Raw genomic sequence first — 16155 nt, forward strand, 5'->3', positions numbered from 1 at the left:
CTTCCTGTCCTGTATCCCACATTGGTCCTACCTGTTACACCTCAGAGATAGATTGTATCTCTGCAAGGTCAACAGACAGTAAAAAGAAATTTCAAAAAGGATAAAGGCGAAATTTTCCTGACCACATGACATATCTAAAGTCTAGACATTTACATTAAGTTATTTGACCTTAAAGAATGTCTAGACAGTGGAGAGAGAGAATCTTTTTCAGGGCACGAGCCACCTCCATCTAAAGGAGACATCCAAAACAGGCTAGAAGAACTGCATTTAGGAAGAGCCTCTCCATTGACTACCATGGCAATATAATGACTTCCTCAAAGTCAAAAGTCAGGTGAGGCCAATTTTTTTTCCTAATAGCCCAAATTGTTTTCAGTTTGATCAGTATGTAGCTGAGGCTTCTTATACGCCACAGCATCTTGGCAATTATTGAAGCATTCACGCAAATATTTTTTTTTTAACTTGAAACAGGTGCTTTTGGGTCTAGGGGAGCATTGGTGACCAAAATTGGCAAAACTATGAAGCAGCAATCCAGAAACTATTTCCTTTCCTCACTTATTTCTCACAGCTAAATTCACTACTCTCACCTGTGCATTAGTCCATTCCATTTCAGGAAAAGGTCCCAGCTGAAGGCCTCTACCTGTGGGATTTTCTTCCTCTTGGCCTTTCTGGAAGTACATAGAGACATCTACTCAGGACACGTTCCAAACTCAGATTTCTCATTGTGTTTTCATACGGTGCTTAGTGGTGTGTTTTTGCTTCCCAGGTTGTTTTTTGGGGTCTGGGGGTTCATTTTTGCTATAACTGCTTTAGGAAATAATCTGGCATGCCAACTATTCCCTCCAAGCTTTAAATTGGTGTTAATACATGCTGAATTGCCCAGAGGCTTTTTGAGAAAAATGAAAAGGCATTATATTGTATAGTATTCAAAATTTGAGTGCATATTATTGATTATAAATATCTACAGAATAGCTATTTATCCTTTGGGGAGAACAAGCAAGGGATATATATTTTACAAGAATTAACACTGTACTACTATATTTCAGTTTATTTTTAGTATGCAACATCTACCAATCTCAAGTAATTATTAGCAAATCAAGCAAAAAGGCTATAAGGAATAAATAAATATTCTCTTGACAGTCCACCTCTTTCTAGCTAAAATTAGAAATAACCCTGTTGCTTCTAAATCTTAAAACCCACTCTAATTATCACTATGAATCTGTGAATCTGTTTTAACAGTAGGTGACTATACATTTGCTTTTAATGAACATCAGGCTTCATTTTTTGTGAAACAGAAGATCTGCAGTGATTTCAGGCTCCCACCTAGGCATGAGTCAATGCCATTTTAGAAAACACATGAGTTCTTAACAAACAACAACAATATGGAAAAGCCCTGTCAGTAAAAGGGAGACTTCTGTTGCAAGGATCGCAGGTTTTGTTAATAGCAAAACTACCATGTCTCTAGCTATGCATGCCATAGCTTTTTTTTACAGAATGTTTAATACCTAAGGTACTGAAAAGCAATTTTACAAAGGCCTTATTCATTATAAAGCTTATGTAATGCTGACCCTCACCTCTTAGTATATTACTTTAGAGACTTTTTGTTTCTATATTACTAAAGAATACAACTTTTTAAAAACAAAAAGGACAAAAAAAATAACACTTTTTCACTCTCACCTGCAAGAGTAAGTCTTTTTTAACAGCAAGCCTAAAACCATTAGGCTAACAAGTCATTCAGGGAAGTCCTGAAACACTGTTGCTATAAAGAATGGCTACCAATTGTAAAAAAATTCAGGGTATAACATCTTTAATGTTATGTATAGTGTAAGGAAAAGGGACTTCTAGCTCCGTTTAAAAGGATTACTGCTGTATGACAGCAGTATTCTTAAGAACTGAGGCTTATATCAATGCTGTCAAACTTCAGGCATTTAGATGTGTCAGCTGGGAGCAGAGTCCTTTGAGACGTGGGAAACTCCTGAGAATGGTTCAGGGCTTAAATGCACTGAGTCACTCTTTGGAGGATGCATTCCTGCCTCAGTGAAACGGGACAAATTGAGATCTGAAAATTCAATTGAGCTCAAATGGACAGGATTTTTAACACGACAAAATCTAGAGTAACTTCTTTTACAGTGTAATGAGTGGTCGTGGATTCCCATACATCAGGACCAAGCCTACCAGGAGTGGCTGGGAGGCATTTAATGGCCAAGTCCACCGGGGCTGATGCATTTTGGCCAGAGCAAGCTTCTGCGTATATGTAGTTTAGTTTGCAGTTTTGGTTCTGGAGACTTTTGAAAAGAAATGCGTGTTTTCATAAACGCAGATAGAAGAAATGCTTACAGAGCAGTAAGCACTGCTTGGATAGAGGAAACAACAAATGCAAAAATACAGAGTAAGGAACACCTATGTGGAGATCATTAACTAAGGAGGAGCCAAGAGTGAGGTGCTGTTGCAAAATGGCCTTTCTTCAAAATATGAACGATTGCTGTGTATAAGGACATGGGTTATAACTATTGCACTGCAACCATCGATAATGAGACACCAGCAGAACTGTATCGTTTTGGGGGCACCGCGTTTTAAGGCAGGTACTGAAAAAGCTGAAGGAAATCTACAGGAGAGGGAAAAAAGTGATGAGGGATTCAGAAATCACAACCTAGGAGAGACTGAAAAGAGGATATTACATGGGGATAGTGATCAGTTGTTTCCACTGAGGACAGAATCCAGAGAAATCATCCAAAAATTGCTGCTGTGAAAAAAGCCTCTAACTGCAAGGGTGCTGAAACTTTGAAACAAATCCTTTCCAGTCTTACATGCTATGACTCCATAGCTTTCATCCATGGGAAGTTTATTCCCTAGTAATTTTAGCAATATTAATTGGAAACCAGATGATTAATAGCCAGCTAACAGCAAAAGGCACATTCCTCTCTGCTAATTTTAAAAAAAACCAAAAAAACAAAACCAAACAAAAACCCAACAACTTGCTTTCAAAGTAAGATTGTACAAATGGCACTAAGTGGATATACAATGTAGAAACGTAATCCTCTGTAAAAATAGGCTTTTGAATAAATTCTACTCAAATGCAAGTGTGGTAACACTTATAAACATCATTCTTCATAGGCATCATATTGTATGTTACAAATGTGACAGCCCTAAAGGTCAGATTGAGTTTCCCAAATAGAGTTGTCTTGTGTCATTAGGTGCACTAAGGTATCACTTTGTCTCCAGCTGCTGCTTCAGAAGGGTATGGGTTTCCTTCTGTCATTTCTGACAGCCACATGCACATCTTAGATCTTGCAGGACAACTAAAATAGCACTGGATGCCTATCTTGGATAACTGAATCTTACCCCAAAAACTCTTTTTTTTTTTTTTTTTTCTTTTTTTGCCTTTTTTTTTTTTTTTTTTTTTAAGGAGGTCTTCTATAAAGTTTTGGAGCTTATTGCATAGAAAATCTAAATCTCCCACTCTTTAATTAAAAAAAAAAAAATAAAAATTAAAAAAGTTAGTTTCAAGCTAACATAGATGTGATGAACGACCATGACAGTTGTGATCCCTTGGGAGAACTCACTTCTAAAAATCTGGTCAAAGTTTTACACAAGGCCTAGAGATAAAAAAGTTTCAGCGTCTAAGTATTCTACTTTCAGAAGGGTTTAAATACACCGATAGTCTGGAAAGCCTTGTTAAACTGTGGATTAAGGAAGGATCAATTTAGTGCCATAGAAAAAAAAACCTAACCCATATTAAATACTGGAAATCCCTTGGTCCAACAAAAATTACCTTCATACAAGAACAGCATATGGTATCATACAACAAGTCAGCCACACAAAGAAAACTGAGGAAAACAGAGTTTTCTGTTTAAAAAAAAGTCTTCATAAGGTGAAGAAGTTCTCATGAAAATCTCAAGGAACTACATAGTTCCTGTTAATCTTATGTAGAGGGCACTGAAGTACTGCTATGCCAACTAACAGTAATAAAGAATGAACACGGGGAGAAGAGACGTGTAAAGAAAATTGTGAGAGTGTTTTTAAATAAAGCAATGAAAAATTGTTGCACTGGCAGGAACTTCAATATACTGAACAGTATCTGTGATCACAGGGCTAAATTCAAGTCTGTTCCTTATGCCAAGGATGTAATTACTAGATGAATTCTGCAGAATTTACACATATGCAGTTACTAGTCACTAAAATCGGCATTTAGCATGAGGTGATGAACTTCTGTGGAAAATAATTGCTTTTAAACTAAAAATTTCAATTACGTCAGGCAATGAGGGGAAGGCAAGTTTCAATGAAAAGCCCGAAAACATATAGGAGGCTACAATTTCCTTTTAAAATTTGAGTCATTCTTCTTACCAACTTACAACAGAATAATAAACAGTTGATAGCACATTGGTGATAAGTCCAAAAATACTTTTAAAACAGGCTTGTGAATGAAATGAAAATTCAGGAGCGGCAGATGGGTTTAACTGCTGTTAAATGTGGAGTGGTTTCCAAGAACATGTTGTATGTAATAATAAATAGCCAGAGACATAAAGTTTCCCCAGTAGTTTAGATCCTGAGCATACAAGCTAAGTGAGGGCTTTCAAGGTTTGGCTCACTGCAACATCCTTACATATTACCCTTGTCTACAGCAGCAAAAATGCCTGTTATTGACAACGTGTGTCAGCGACGGGTGCAATTAAAGCAGCGCTGAACACAGTTTCACAAGCAGGCAGGTTGAACATGGGCTTTCTGGAACAAGAATAGTTCTTGGCTGTGCTTGCAGGTTAATCACATTCAGCACCAGCATATTCATTGTCAGCAGTGGATAATTATGCTAGTGTACACAATGCCTCGGTTTGTGCATATGTTTTACATAATAACCACGTTATGAATTGCGTCCCTTTCTAATTCTTGATCTGGATGGGGGAACTGGGATGGCGTGCTGCATTTCTACAGGGTCCCGCTTCTACAGGATCTGACTGCTTCCACGTCCCCTGCCTTGTTGGTTTGAAGCAAAAGTAAGTAAACTCCCAAAGGCCCAGGAAAACAGGCAGCAACTTCTCTGTTTGTACCTAAAACTGTTCTGGCTTCATCTCCTAATCCACCAAAAAATGGCTTTGTCAAGTGGCAGCTATGACTAAGTTAAAACTTCTACACTTGTTACTGTGTATCATTATATTTGACTGACAGAAATATTTGTGATATGGAATAAAACTGGAACTTATAAAGCTGTACAGTAATGCACGGAGGCACAGACAAAGAAGGGTTCAAAAGAATGAGTGCAACTGACAGAGAAAAGGGATCTACATTGGGATTTAAGCCCAGTAAAAATCACTGGGTTTATCTTCCGTTAAGCCAATTGCTTCTGTAAAAGCAAAGGGTTTGCAAGGAACTGTGGGAAAGAGCATCACTGCATCCCAAGAAAGCTCCGGAGTTCAGTGCAGACCTACACTTTGGTACACGTACCTGCCTGCCTAGATGCATCAAGGATGATTCTGGTTGGTATATAATTATCAGTATCTGCTTACTACTGTCTTGGATGAGCTGGAGGGAAAGGGAGTGGTAGGGGAACAAGTGAAAGAAAAGAAAGGCGAGGAACCAAGTGAAAGAACTGTATCAGAAAAGACCAGAGATGTCACACCTTCATGTGGGTTACCAAGTATATGCTTGCTCTCTTGCTAACCTACGACTTTTCACCGCTACTCTAGAAAACCGTGTTTTCTAAACTGCCATCCCATAAAACACCTTTTTCCAATTAATGCTCTCCATAAAACCAAATATTGATATAACTACTGCAAAACCACATCTCTCTAGTCCTAGTATTATACTCCATTCATGAAATGGAGAAAATTAATTCTGTTTGCTGATGCTCATGTGGCATTCAGTGACTGCTTGCTGCCCAGGGATCTTCTAAGAGTTCTTTTTCATCCCTTGTCTGGTACTTACTGCAAGGCTTAGAAACAAGAGATTACCCTATCATCTGGGAAACTCAGCCATTAAAGCAACAGTCCTCAAAGCATGCCTTTCATTCCCATCCCAAAAGTAACGGTTAAAAAGCACCAGCTGTATAAGCTAACATACTTTTGGTCAATCTAATAAGTAACCTTACCAAAGTATAAACAATGTGAAGATTTCCAGAGCTGTTGCTTCTGTCCAATGTATCTCAACTGAAATATCCTTACTATTTCTGTCAAACGGATGCAAAACCACTTGTTTTGGTTACTCCCTGTTCAAGCTGCTGCCTGTGCTGGTTAGTTCAACCTGCTGCAATACTGTAACACCCCTACTCCTGAAAATGGCCGTATCACCAAAAAAAAGGGAGTTGGGTAACAGGCTCAAGCCTGGACCCACACTATCCTCACTGTTAGATGTTCCTTGAAGCCCTGGCTGGGTCGCTCCAGCTGCAAAATATCAATTATTTTGCCATGTCTTTTTCTTTTCCTACTTGCAAGTCTCCAATGACTTTAGGGGTGGTTTCTAGCAATGCAAATATACTTGTTTTCAGGTTTCTATTAATTAGCATTATCAGTGATAACCACTTCACTGGAGCCATCCTGGAATTTGAAAGTGCTGAATATGGATCACAGTCTGACTGATTTTGTAATACTGGTTTTGAGGAGGTTTTTTTTTTACATTATTTTCACCAGCCATGTAGACAGGGAATTATGGGGATAAGACATCACATGATTAAACCTATCCTTTATTGAAAAGTACTTAAACACATGCTCAGTAAGCTGTGGTCTGTTCTCAGATATTATTCAGCCAGTTGTACTATCTACAGCAAAAATGGATTTGATATGCATGAGCTCATCTTTCACAGGAGCATCTTCTGATAAAGTAAGGCTAGTCATCAAGCACAAATACATAGTTTTGTTGGATTTTTTCCCGTGAAAATGTAAACAAGTAAAGGCCTTTCTTTTTCCAGAGAGCCATTTTTTTCTAACAACCAACGTGAGCCTCTTTTGCATAATGTAGACTTGCATATCCTGCAAGACTTCAGATCAGCAATACTAGGCTTCAGCTGAAGCCAATTCAATATATTTTGCACCTTCTCTCATGGGTTGTTCAATCTAAATGACCTTCATTTTAATATATTTTTTTTCTGTAACATTTTGGAGATGTCTTTCTAATGCCTAACTCCTATCTGCTCTAGGCATTCTTCCCCAAATTGGTAATAAGGGTTAAATACATGCCATTGCCAAATGTAGTCATTTTCCAGTGTCTTACCTTGAATCTGCTCTGGCAGCCTCTGTGCATGTCTCCCACGAGACCAGACCGGTTATTAAATTCCAGTTATTAGGAAACAAATTTAGGCTCAGGACAATTTTTTCTACTAAACCTTTGTCTAATGCATGAGAGACTTTGTCTACAACCAGCAGCTCTCTTACAGGTTTATATTCAGTTCATGAATCACATATTTTAACAACAAAAAAAGTTCTATATCTGTGGAAAAGTGGGGATTTCCCAAGGTGTTTTGGCAATCGGTTTGTGGTCAATATTAGCTTAGATTGATTTCCCAGGAATAGGGGCATGAGATATTTGCACCCACCTTCTAAAGCCTTCTTCTGTATTACAGCAAACTGTTCAGTCTTTATCACCTGTAATGCCAAAGCTATTTCCAGGCTTCACAGAGTGGAATAAGAGGATTGGAAGAAATTTGCTATTTAACTTATGAAGATCATAAATGAAATATGATCCTCTAATTTTCTCAGCTCCTGTAAATCCATAGTAAGATTAAAAGATTACTGTCCCTGTGTTGCTCTCCCCTCCAAGAAAACAAGTGCGTTGAGGATGCAGGTGTCAACATGGCTCAATGTTATGATCTACCAGTACCCCCAAAAAGCAAACACAACATATAACAGAACTTAGTTCAGCTTTACCCAGCAGCCCACTTTTTTTTCCAGAGAGCTTCTGCTCATGGCTTTCTAACCTTTCTAGGTCCCACTCCTTGTGAGGATTTCACAGATATATTTCCCAGTGAAACATTTCCATTGTCCAGCACAACTCAAATGGCAATATAAGGATATTTCCAGGGATGGAAAAAGCATAATGTACTGTTTTTCTAAGGTATCTGCTGATGCCTCAATTGGAGACTGGTTGGTCTCCATGGTCTCTTCTGGTGCCTCTGGAGACTATAACCATGCTCATCAGCTGAGATGAGGGTGTTTATACCATTTTAGTACCAGAGAGACCTGTCTGGCCTTCAGCTATCACCGGAGAAAGGCATGGGTTTCCTCCAGGTGTGGTGACATATCTATCACAGACATATTGGGGGATGTCTCAGATACCCTATGAGATTTAAAATGCCGCTAAATGTCAGTGTTTTGGTTCGTTTATTACTCCTGGAGAATATTTTTCCAACCTCCACTCTGCTTCCTTTGTTTTTAGGAATGCAGCTTCCTGGTGAGGAAAAGGAGCTCCCATGTTTTCAGCTAGTAGAGGAAGTATGTTTTCCTTAGTACCATTACAAGATGATTATCTTCCAATGTGTTGATCATCCATCCAGTTAGGTCAATACTTCTTTAATGTGGAGTCTCCAAAGTCAACTCTGCTTTTGAGAGACCTCTCTCCCTGTTCAGCTTTTGCACATTGATGTGGCTACGCTTCTTTAATGGCAATAGGTGCGGCACTTAACTCTTTTACTATCAATAGTAAATTTACTATCCAGTATTCAAGCCTGTACTTTTCCAACAATGAAAACAACTGTTTCTGGCAACATAATGCTGTGTGTGCCATGTCCAACTTCATAAATGTCCCATTTACTTCCAGTTCAATAGTGTATTTATCTCTTAATGAACTGCTGCTCATTGCTCCTATGAGGATTCATCCAAGCAAAACACATAGTTGGCTCTTGCCAACTTTTGCAAAGTGATATAATCCATCCTCCTTCTCTCGTCTTTCCTTTTGTGACACCCAGTGGGTTGGCTTCTGTTAACTAACTCTGCTTCTGGGACTCCACATGCTTTTTGCTGCAGTTAGAGTTGTGATGCTGTATACTTAGCTCCTTTCTTTTACCGTGCTGAGGTTCTCAATCGGGATATAATTGTCCACCCATTACCCTGAGTCTGGACTTGGTACCTTCTTCTGTTTGTCAACTTCTTACATCTTTCCTTTTGGGATTCTTACTGACACTCCTGAGTTTTGTTTACCTTCCCAATCACAAGAGCTATGTTGGGGTGTCACTTGGGCACGCTCAAACCTTCCTCCAGTATTTTCTGCTTCAGGACAGCTAAGCAGCCTTGACGTGCTCTCGGAAGAGCTCCAGCTGAATGACTGGGAGAAAACAAACACAGGGTGTATGTAATAATACAGAATATAGAGTCAGCACGTGTTCACGGCGTGCACCAAGGATCAGCCACGTGGGGTGTGTAGGAGACTACGCGTACGTCTCAATGCACATATAACCAACGTGATCTCTCATTGGAGACTCAACCTCCCAGCAATGCCCAATGGCTCTTTACTCACAGAGTTTCCTCAACCTTTTGTCTCTCTGATTAAAACTACTATTAATATTTCATGCTTCTGGGATAGAGAACATTCCTCATCTTTCTTTACTTTAGGTTTTGGCTGAGGCAACAAAAACTATCAAACATATCAAGGATTTCAAGCCAGTGATTTTAAAAAAAGCAGCTGCCTTTTGCTGGCATTCACTGCTCACAAAACTGGAGTGGTCTTGCTTTCACCGTCCTCCACCTTCTTGGAGAATTTCAGCCCCGGTGAGGCTGGCTTTGAAGTGTTTCACTCTCTTCCTCTGTGTATTTTCTCTGTTCCTTTTAACTCCTTCTACGAATCATGCTCAGCAATCCCTTAGTTCCGACAGGACTTGCAGGAGGTCTCCTTTAGATTATGCCTGGTTTCAGATAGCTGGGAATAACCAAAGAAATCTGCCACCTCCCATGACCTAGAGGCTGTGTCTTACTGACATGAACACAGAGGCATTTGCTGGTTATCTCAGAGAGGACTAATCTAAGAGAGGTCTATCGTGAGGCTTGTTTCCAGTATATCCTACCTGATTTTAAAGTTTAATTTCAAACCCGTTTTTCTAATAAAATGCAGCAAATGTTCCTACAAACAAAAGTAATTAGGATGAAAGACATCTAGGGTGTATAACTATGCTGTATTTTTGAGTGCCTTCAGGGGCATAAATACACATTTTAGCTTTTGTGCTATATCCAAATAAATAAAATATACCAATTCATAAATATGTTGGCAGGAAATCTTTATGCTGTTTAATTTTAGCTGGATGCTAAGTATTAGACATCGACCTCATGACTCACAGGAAAAAAATATGCATTTAAAGAACAGAAATAATTCTATTCTACCTCAGTAGGTCCAGCTTTCCTATAGTCAAAGGAGAGTCACAGTTTAAAGACATTCCCAAATTTAACTGTTCTAATATTTAATCCTCCCAATGACAACATAATAGAATTTTTATGAAGTTTCTTTCTTAATATTTCTCAGTTGTCTTTAGATGAATTTTTAGTGAACTCTTACTTCTTCTGTCTTTAGGTTTATATATTTGGGATTTCAGAAGCCTGCAAATCTTCATATCATTCTGTGAGTCTACTCAGAATGTATTTATACATAAATTATGCTTATGTTATGTATATATAATGTTATCACTTTTGACTTTATACAACAACTTAGCAAGAATATGGTCATATTCAGTAGATGCAGGGATGTGTATTTACTTGTATAGGTAAAATGATACACCCTCAGTTCTTCCTCTAAACTATTAATCCTCTTTCTGAGCCACTTCCCTGAAGAATTATGTCACTGAAAGTAGAGTTTAGAGGGCAACCACAGAAAAAAAGGAGCCGTAGTTTGGAAAAGTACTTTATATAATAGTAGTAAAGCTTACTACCACTAACATGCCATTCAATGAATCTCATGACAGTAATAAAAATGAATAGTACCCTTTAATGCCTTCACCATCTAGACACATTTCACAAAAGTATAATATGCAGGGTTTTTTTCATGAAACTTTCACTTATTCACTCTGCCTGCACAAAATAGCTCAAATTTCTTACAGCTGTCAGTCTCTCCCCACATCAGCACTAAACACCTCCCTCACTGGTTATCAGTCCCCTTGCTCTGCTAGGACCTTCATTTATGAGGGTGATGGCTGATGTGTACATTTTGGAAAAACTGAACGTGGGCGAGGTGGGGGATGGAGATGAAGAGATTAAGGGAGTGTCTCATGGGAATGCCTGCTGGAAACGCCATTCTTTCAGGTGATATGGGAGGACTGGAGGCAATTCTGCTACGTCACCAGACCACTGCATCCTCCATAATCCTTGATGGATAGGCAAATGATGCCTAACCCTTTTAAAAAATCTTTATGGGTGAAATTAGCTCTGCAGCATTAAGTGCTAGCATCAAAGTGCAATGTGTAATCAAATGTTTCATACTAGTGAGCCCACTGGAAAAAAATGGATGCCAATTTCATCTTACTAGCTCTTGAGATTCATGACTGCAGGGTGTCTGTCACAATCGTAGCTAAACTGGAAAAATGATAGATCAGATTTATGACAAGATATGGATTGTTCAGGCATTATGTTTTAGCATGAATACTTATCAGACTGGACAGAAATTCAAAATCTCCTCTACATTGCAACACTTGGCTAGAGAAATAGCAAAAATAAATCACTTTTAAAGATGAGATTTCTGCTCTGATTAACATCTTCCTGATCAGCAAGTCCTAAATCACTGTGACCATGATAATGAATGATCCTATTTTACACAAACATACACACGCATCCACTGCACATAGGAGACAGAGCTAAGGTTGCCATGGGAACTTTACCTCCAGATTTTTTGGTTTTGTATAATTAAAATAACAAAAGTCCGATGTTTTAATAATTTAGTTTTACCCTGTAATTAATTGTGTTCATGTTTTCTTTAGGCAGGAACTCAGTTTATCTGATGGGTACAGCCCCATACTGTAACTTTATTCAACATTTCCAAAACTTGGTTTTCTAAGCAGGGAGGATTTTAATCTGATGTTACTGTGCAGGAGTGACTACAGCATAGTATAGAAATAGCTGTGTCAGTGTTAAACCAGGTGGTTCAGCTGCTGCTAAGGTAACCTCCATGGCAGCAACGGGCTTAGCGCAAGCTGTGCGATTGCACCGTAGGCTGTGCCAGCTTATGGCATAGGCTGAGGCTGAGGGGTGGGAAGAAGCAGAACACTTCTGGGACCTGATTCCTTCCCTTCACCAGCAGCCATTGCCCCACACGCATTTAATCTGCCATGGGGAGCACCAGCAGTCCCCAGCCTTGCTCGGCAGGATTGCCCTCTACTCACTCTTTCTTGGTTCATCCCTTTTCTTCTCCTGTGCTCTTTCAGGCCAAGTCCCAACTTTGCCTGGATGTTCAGAAAACTTGAGTTAGCTCTGAGTGTAGGAATACACTCAGGGTCCTCACTCTAAACTTAGGCTCTGGGGTTTCAGAAGAGGTGACCTACAAACCTCATTGATGTTAACAATTGAAAGTATGCAGCAAAAAGCCTTCCTCAACAACTCTTCCCTCCGGATGAGGGCTTTGGTGTCTTACAAAAGTTGCATGAAGATACCAGCAAAGAAGAATGGTCATCAGAGTCATGTGTCTTTTCAGTAAAGGGAAAGCCAATCTTTTGTGCGATCAATCTCTAGAGCAAGGGAGCAAGGCATACTATTAAAAAAAGCGGCGGCCTTTCCTCTACATTTGAACATGTTGCTTCCTCTAGAGACCTGGATCTTGCCATAGGTTGTACGCAAAACAGAGGATACACACACTGTGCAAGCATTATTGATCTAATTGCAGTAACGGTGCCACTACTGACCCCAAGAGCATTAGCTTCAGAGCCTGCAGTTGATATACATGTACAGATAGTGCTGTCAGTGCTGCCGACATGGAAAATGTGTTTTCTGAAGAGCCAGCTGGTGTATTCAAGGCGAAAGGAACTGAGAAAAACCAAGTCTTTGACATTGCAATGAAATGAGACCCTACCATATAGGTCTGTATTGAGGAAGGAGTTTAGTTCAAATATTCAGTATAAGTCTCCTCCCTAAAGGAATAGCACTTAATACATGTTAAAATATAATTGTATAATTGGAACTCAAGTGTTTGGGTTATGTAAAAGGTGCTGTAGGCGTATCAGCTTAGACAGAGGTAATTAGATCTTGTATATTAACATTTTTTCCTTAAAGGGATAATCAGCAATATTTTTAGTAGTGGGGATATTTAAGCCTAGAAACTTGGGGAAAAAAAGGTGCTGTTTGGCAGTGCTCATTTAGCCCTGTGTTTGCTTTGTTCCTACCTCTGTCACTGACTGGACTGTAAGAATATTTTTGCAGTAGATTGCCTGCTTAATGCCACTCCAGCTGGGTGCCCACATAATGGCAACACTGCTACTGCTTTTGGTGAAATCAGCATAAAACTGAATCGCCTGCAAGCATCAATCATGGTGCTGAAAATAGGACTAGATAGTAGCATTAAATAATACAATACTTGGCATGTATATATAATAACGGGTCATACACTGAAGCCACAAAAGAAGTCCGTGGCAGGGCCAGGAATAGAAGAAATCAGAGCTTTAACCTCTTCTTGAGGCAAGGGTTAACATTTTATACAGAAAAGAGTAAACAGCCACACATCGCTGCTTAGCTCAGTCAGTTTGAAGGATACAATAAAAACAAATATGATTTCACTCACAGTAAGCCAAATGACAATCAATGTCTCTACAGCTTTTAAGTATCCAATTGAAGCCCTTGAAAAATCAAGTGGATGTATAGGAGGATAGGTTACTACTCCATCATAGGATGAAGATAGGAGAATGTCACTGCTTTCTTGGGTTTTCAAATACATTGCAAAGCTTTCTAGAGAAGAGGACCCGTTTATTTTGAAGACGGTACACTGCATCTCTAGAAAGTGGAACAGCAGAGCATAAATTAAAGCTGTTGTCAGGTTTTTTTGCTGTTTTTAAGATAAAAGAAGAGATGTACAGTTCCTCAAGCCAGAAAAACAAAACATAGACAAACAAAACACCCACGTACAAGGGCTACACCAGGTATCTTCTAATTTCATTGCTGTTATCCATACTTGTCATTTCAAATACAAGAAAAACATCCCACAGAAGATATTCCAGGAGGAAAACCCCAACCTTAAGCTCCTCATTGAGGAGTTTGCACCAAACTTTGGAATCCAACAGAATTCTCAACTGATATCAAGAGAATGTTAATCCAAACTAGAAATATTTCCCCAATTTCATATATCTTCCTCCATGCAATGCCCACTGAAGATGTCCCTGTCTACTCTATTCATACAAGGTTTTTGAGGAGTTTGAGAACAGTACAGATATCATGTTTCTAGATAAGTCAAAGGCTCTCTTGGTAAATGAAGGGAAAACCCCTACTTTTTGGCTTTGTTCCTAAAGTCTCAAAAGATCAGGACTTGTGGATTGAAAGAGGTGGGTACCCTAAACAGAGCTCGCGCTTCAATGTTCACCTGCACTGACATGAGAGGCGAGAAGGAGCAAGGAATGGTCACCAAGGGACATAGGCCAAGCTTTTCTGTCTTCCCTCGGTTTTGACCTGCACCATGTATGTGACAAAGAGATGGACAGCCCTTTTCCAGAGGCATTCCCAGCACAAATACCAAGCAGCTCAATTGAATTTTGCCCTAAGGCTAGTAACTGGAAGTTCTCAATACACTTAATAAAGGATTTTTTAAAAGGCAGATATTCGGACGAAAAAACCCCAGCAACAGTTACAGGGCTCCTTAAAAAATCCAGAACTCTTTCACTTGTCATTTTTCAAGGTGCGTTTGTTCTTAAATGTGTTTTCTGTTGTGGGATTACACCTGAAACTGATCTTTGCAGACAGCAGCCAAGCACAATAGTGCATTTGGGAGCAGGGAATAGCAGCAAGTCGACATGTCTCTAAGCAGTCTGCACTCTTCTTAGGGGTCAAGCAGGAGCTCAGCAGCAAGCTGCTAAGTGGTTGTTTGCATCAACTCTGCAGGCAAGGCCAATAGGTTATCTACAGCCAACGAAGCGATGAAAACAGCTGTACTTGGTAGCAAACACAGCCAGAAGGCCACCACCACCTGAACATTGGTTGTTTCCAACCACAGAGCTGCCAAGTCCTCAAGTGTCTGCTCATCTTTATGGCATTTAATGTTTAGTGATAACACATTGAAAAATAAAGTGTTCTGCTTTTCTTTTGAGATCTCACCTGCTAACCCGTACATATAATAGTTGCCTACAAGGTGTTTCTCTGTTGGGAATGGCACTGTAACTTTAAACATCGTTATATAGGCACGTGTTAAATGTAGAATTGTTTTGCTTGCACACTGTAGGCTCAAGAACATCGTTACAAAGGGGAGAAACTCACTTCATTTTCAAAGCTTCACACACAGAAAATGTAATTTGCAGAATAACAGGTTCAAAAACTATTCGGTTCTTTCTGGTTTTCGGCACCCTTCTCTTTTGTCCTGCTACAGCTTCATTATTCTCTTATTCTTTGCAGTACACACTAGTCTTTTTGGATGAAAAGAAACGATTCCATATTAGTCACACCAGGAAAATGAATTTTGCCTTGCAGTCAGTGAATGAAGATTATCAGAACTTTTATTCACATGCAGACAGTAACAATATAATAGCTGAGGAACACCAAAGAAATGCAGTGTTTACTCTAATTTATCACTTTTGCATGCCTTGACTTGTACTCAAAAAAGTCATCTAATGCATGACTACGTTCGTCCTCTTTGATAAATTTTGTGCCAAAACTTGTTGGCCCTAAGTCCAGCTAAAATCTGGCAGATACCAATAAGACTACATGTAGTGTTGTACTTTAAATTTATTTGATACTTTCTGGAGCTTTTGTCAAGCTAATCTAAGCATGATAGAAACAACAAGAGAAGTCAGTCTTCTAGGGCCTTGCATACTTTAAAAAGGCAGAAATATTTACAGACCAAATAACCAAATTTCTGTAGGTACCGACTCTGACTGAGGTCTGAGAAAATCTTGCACTTAAGCATCTCAATAGAAAGCCCTAACCCTCATTTCTAAAGCAAAACTACACCAAAGGGTAGGCGTCTTCTTAAGTGCCATGCCTTGGTCTTTACATCAGTCAATTATGTGGTTTAGCCAAATCTGGAATTATTAATATGGAGGTATTTCACTACAATATACTTTATCAGTCT

General features: G+C 39.2%; 1 protein-coding gene across 16 annotated transcripts in view; it reads right to left on the reverse strand.

Moving 5' to 3' along the window:
- DLG2 (discs large MAGUK scaffold protein 2) overlaps window positions 1–16155 on the reverse strand; it is a 1018327-nt gene that overhangs the window by 624623 nt on the left and 377549 nt on the right. Inside the window, exon 2 of one of the 16 annotated variants that reach the window (XM_049823435.1) lies at window positions 585–665. The exons of the other annotated variants lie outside the window; for them this stretch is intronic. Coding sequence (XP_049679392.1) covers window positions 585–665 — 81 coding nt within the window. The remainder of the gene's footprint in view (window positions 1–584; window positions 666–16155) is intronic. 16 annotated transcript variants of the gene reach the window in all.

Source organism: Accipiter gentilis, chromosome 19 (genome assembly GCF_929443795.1).
Source record: "Accipiter gentilis chromosome 19, bAccGen1.1, whole genome shotgun sequence".
NCBI lineage: Eukaryota > Metazoa > Chordata > Aves > Accipitriformes > Accipitridae > Astur > Astur gentilis.